We start from the raw sequence: 4,463 nt of genomic DNA on the forward strand, positions 1-4,463 counted from the left end.
TTTCCCTAGATTGTCTGGATGGGAAAGACTGGTTCTGAACTGAGATGGGTACTTTAAACTTCTCTTCCAATAAGTATGTTTTTTGTCTAAACTGCTTGCACCTCCTGAAAAGCAGACGCATTTACAGATAGTGTTAATTTTGTCCATCTCCGTATGATAGCCCACTAGTTTAACCATGTCGCAGGGAAGCGGAAAACCTGCTCTGCCTCAGCCTGAGGAATCTGAATCTTCCAAGGGTGGTGGCTGTTAGGATCAGGTTATGCACTACTTCCCAATAAATCTGTAGCTTTGTAGCAAAACACTAGGTTTGTGTATCAAAGTAAACATTTTTTTTTTGAAGGGTGTGATAGTACTCTGGAACAGACTGAGCAGTGCATCTTCACTTCTGGGCTAAACTTTTATTCTGGAATGGAGGATGTGAATAATTCATGCGAGGTATTTTTGGTTCTATTTAGTACTCGTTTTCAGAGGAGAGCTACTTTAACAGTTAAGTCCTCCAACGGCAGACCAAGATTAGCGTTCCCAGGCTTTAATTTCTAGTTCCTTTTGGCAGTCTGACTGTCCATATGTGTAACACATTGCTTTTATGAATACCAGGTGATCTAGAAAGTGCTCCAATCTTGATGTCTGAGGGTGTATGTTCATATGCGTTTGATTGGTATACTGCTGCTGCATGTGTCCTGTCGAAAACTGAAGGAGATAACTGTCAAGTCTCTGATCCTCAGGCAGGTATGTATTTGCATTCAGCAAACTGAAAGCTTGTGAGGGACAGAACTTGTGTCGCAACACAGTCCTTTTGTTGCACAAGAACAGAGTGAGTTCAGCCTAAATGTAAGCGCCTGTGTTAGAGCACAGCAGTTTAAAGCGTGTATAGAAAATCAGAACAACATGAGCTTAATATTCCCCTAGTGTTTGTGTATTTTACTGTAGTAAATCTCTCTGTATAAGGAAACGTGCTTCTGGTATGTCTATACTGTTTCTGGAAGAATAATTACATGGAAGGAGACTTACCTTGGGGGAGGTGAACTAGCTGTGTGACCAGTAGAATCAAATCCCTTGAGACGTGGCAGGAAAAAATTGAACTGATAAAATTTATTCCTTCCTGATTAGGCATCTCTTTTGATTTGTCACCTCTGGCCAAGAAAAATGGGCACTATATAGTTAACACTACTGATTACTTGTTTTACATAAACATCTGTGGCAGTGTGCCAGATGAGTTGTGTGGCACAAACTCAGCAGCTTGCCAAGTAACGCAAAGGTGAGTAACTCTAGTTCTGTTGTCTCTAATAGAAGATCTCTTGTTGCATGACGTGTTGTCTGTGTGCAACAGCAAACAATTTGCATGTAAAGTAATTACTGTGCTTCCTGTGATAGATTTGGGTAATTTGCATGTAAAATATTATTTGACAGTGCAGTAATTATGCTGCTAGCAGTTTCAAGCAAAATGCCCACACGTGTAATCTTGCTTACAGCTAGCTTTTGGGCTTGCATGTGTCCATCGCTCCCACTTATGTTTCCCATAGGGACTGGAAGCTGTAGATTAACTGCTGCAGCTGTATTAAGCCAACCTGCAATTTGGATACAGGGTCAGCTGGATTCCAAGAGCTGGCCTAAAAACGCACAGCTCTGCTTGGGATGACTAGTGGCTGCCTTATGCAGAGGCGGAACCCAGAGTTTGGATGTTGCACTGTATTTCCGTTACAAAAAGTGCTGTGCAGGCACAGTCACAGCGTGTACTGCTATTCTGACAGCATTACTGCTGTTACCATCTCTGACATAGCTTGTAGAAGATATCTGTACAGGTTTCAGGTCAGCCTGTTGCCAGAGATGTGATACAGTGCAAACACATGCAGCTGTACTTAAGTTGGGTCTATCTGAGTTACTCTCCGGCCAAGAAGAAGTCACTGGAGACGCTAAAAACCTCCTTCAGGGGAAGGTGTTCAGGGTAGGACTGATAGAGCTAGTGTTACGTCAGAGTAAAGAAGCCCTCCTGAACCAGAGCTGGTTCCCTGGTGAAGGCAGTTTTCTCCCCTGCGTGAGAAGCCTTGCTGTTGTGCAGTGCTAGGTGTTCACTGTCCACAGGTATTTGCGTGGAACCAGTTTGATCTCAGCATTAGGGTGTCTGCAGTTTGAATTCTACTCTGGAGACTGAGTACTTACGAGAGCGTTAATGTTTTCTAGTTTTTTAAGCAAGGTACAACTTTCTTTCCTTTCCAAAGAAGGACACCTGTTCTTGTTCAAAGTTTTGTTTTGGGAGCATTCTATTCATCCTAGCTCACTTACATCTAGTCAGCCATATTTAATTCTTTTGATTTACGGTGTCTTCTGTAAACTCACCTGCATGCCTGCTACTTGTAAGACAGAATTAATTTTGCGTTCTGCTCAGTCTCAAAGACCACTTTTTTCTTTTCTAGTAAGGATCAGTTTTGGAGTCTTGGATTGCCCAGTTCCAAACTTTCATATTATGATGGTCTAATTCAGTTGACCTACAAAAATGGTACAGCATACAATGATGAGAAGAAAACACAGCGATCTACCCTTATAACTTTCCTGTGCGACCGTCAGGCTGGAAAAGGTCAGCCTGAATATCAGGTAAGAAATTCTGTATGAAGAAGGGAAGAATCTTCTTCCCAAATTCCTGACAATAATTGCTGCTAGGCAAGCAGAGATTCATGGATGAAAATATCTGGTATCTATAAGGCAGACTAAGAAGTAGTTATTTTTCATGGTCTCTGTCTCTTCTTGCAGTCAAAGCTTATCTTGACCACTGAACTGTTCACCTGGATCCAGGTTCTAACTTCAGTTTTCTCTAGTCTCTGGGCCATGTAATTACTAGCGCTTTTGATCGTCTTGTGTTTCTAGCTGGAAAAAAAACCCAAACTGGTTGAGAAGTGGTAGGACTGTGTCCTGTAACACAGCAGACAGCTGTTACGATGGTCTAGTTGCCCTCATTCTGTTATATTTGGAAAGAGAATTTTTGGTGAATATTTTTGATGTCATGGCAAATGACGAGATCTACAACAACAAATCAGTCTGAGAAGTTATATCCCAAACCCAAGGGAAATAGCAAGCTTAACATATAAAGGAGTAGCTGTGAGTCACCAAGTATTCTGTGTGGAAAGTTCATTGACCCATTCTATTGGTTTTTAGATAGAAGATAAATATACCTACAACTTCAGGTGGTACACTGAATACGCTTGTCCTGAAACACCACTGGAATGTGTTGTGACTGATCCCAACACCATGGACCAATATGACTTGTCAAGGTAGGAGAGTAGCATACGCAACATAAGCTGGCTGTTCTAGTTTAGACTTCTGGATGATAGCTTAGCACTGGATGAATTTGGTTTCCTGTGTAGACAGCACTAGAAACTTCATCTGTTGTGACCGTTTCAACTGCAAGACCTTGAAATGAAGACAGTATTTCCCTTTAGTAAATTGACTTGCCTCCTAAGATAGAAGTTGACATTTTATGATGGTTTTACTTAATAAAAACTTTATTACTTTGCCAATTGTGCTTTACTTCCTAGGAGTATTCTTTCTAGTTGTTTAAAATGAGGGGGAAAAAGTTATTCTGAAATGCCTTATGGTTGCTGTGTTTCTTGAGACTGATGGGGAAAGCCGGAGAGAATCTATGAAGAATGTGTGTTCTTAATGTAGAACTTCCTCTTCCTGCTTAGCTTAGCAAAATCTGAGAAGAGAGGTGGAAACTGGTATGCCATGGATAATTCAAGACAAAGTGAGCGCAAGAAATACTACATAAATGTGTGTCGACCACTGATTGCTGTCCCAGGATGTGACCGGCGAGCATCTGTCTGTCAGATGGAGTATCAGCGTGATCATGTGAGTAGCCTTTCCATCCCATCTGGTTTGCCAAGTGAGTGAGGCAAAGGGGTGCGCAGGATAAGCACACGAATTCTGGCTTCTCTGTGCAAAATGATATTCTGTGTATCCGTAATGTTTGCATCATTGCAGAATGGTAGACCTCCTGTCCATCTCTTCAAAGAGCAAAGCTTTAAGAAGTGTACCATGTTTGACATGCCTGATTCTTTGTCCTGTGATGCAGAGGCAGATAAACTGCATCTCTTCTGCGTAAACTGCTGTGGTCTCAGACTGCCAGCACTGCTTTAGGAACAGGCTGCTCTCCTGAATATTCTGTCTTGCTTCTGGCTTGGTTTAGACTGAACTGTGGAAAATGTGTTTTAAAGACTCTTTGTCACCCCACCTCGGAGCTCTCTTTGGCTTTGAAGAGTAGATTGGGCAGGGGTTGCTGAGAGAAAAAAAAAAAAAACCAAACCAGAACCAAAAAACCAACACCAAACAACAGGCTGGTTGTTGTTATGAGCTTCTACTTCTGTATTTCCCTGAAATGTAAGAATTTATCATGGGACTGTTTGTGCTGACAGGCTGAATGGACACTTGACTCAAGGCCTGGCGTCAGTGCTTCTTAAAGCTGTAGGGAA

At 41.9% G+C, this 4,463-nt stretch overlaps 1 protein-coding gene across 1 annotated transcript in view; it reads left to right on the forward strand.

Moving 5' to 3' along the window:
• The window catches only part of IGF2R (insulin-like growth factor 2 receptor), a gene marked incomplete at its 5' end in the record, with an annotated part of 45,351 nt that overhangs the window by 12,269 nt on the left and 28,619 nt on the right, over positions 1–4,463 (forward strand). The window contains 5 exons of the mRNA XM_010142677.1: positions 598–729; positions 1,111–1,258; positions 2,415–2,592; positions 3,151–3,266; positions 3,681–3,843. Coding sequence (XP_010140979.1) covers positions 598–729; positions 1,111–1,258; positions 2,415–2,592; positions 3,151–3,266; positions 3,681–3,843 — 737 coding nt within the window. The remainder of the gene's footprint in view (positions 1–597; positions 730–1,110; positions 1,259–2,414; positions 2,593–3,150; positions 3,267–3,680; positions 3,844–4,463) is intronic.

This window comes from Buceros rhinoceros, unplaced genomic scaffold, assembly GCF_000710305.1.
Source record: "Buceros rhinoceros silvestris isolate BGI_N320 unplaced genomic scaffold, ASM71030v1 scaffold1739, whole genome shotgun sequence".
In the NCBI taxonomy this organism is placed as follows: Eukaryota; Metazoa; Chordata; class Aves; order Bucerotiformes; family Bucerotidae; genus Buceros; species Buceros rhinoceros.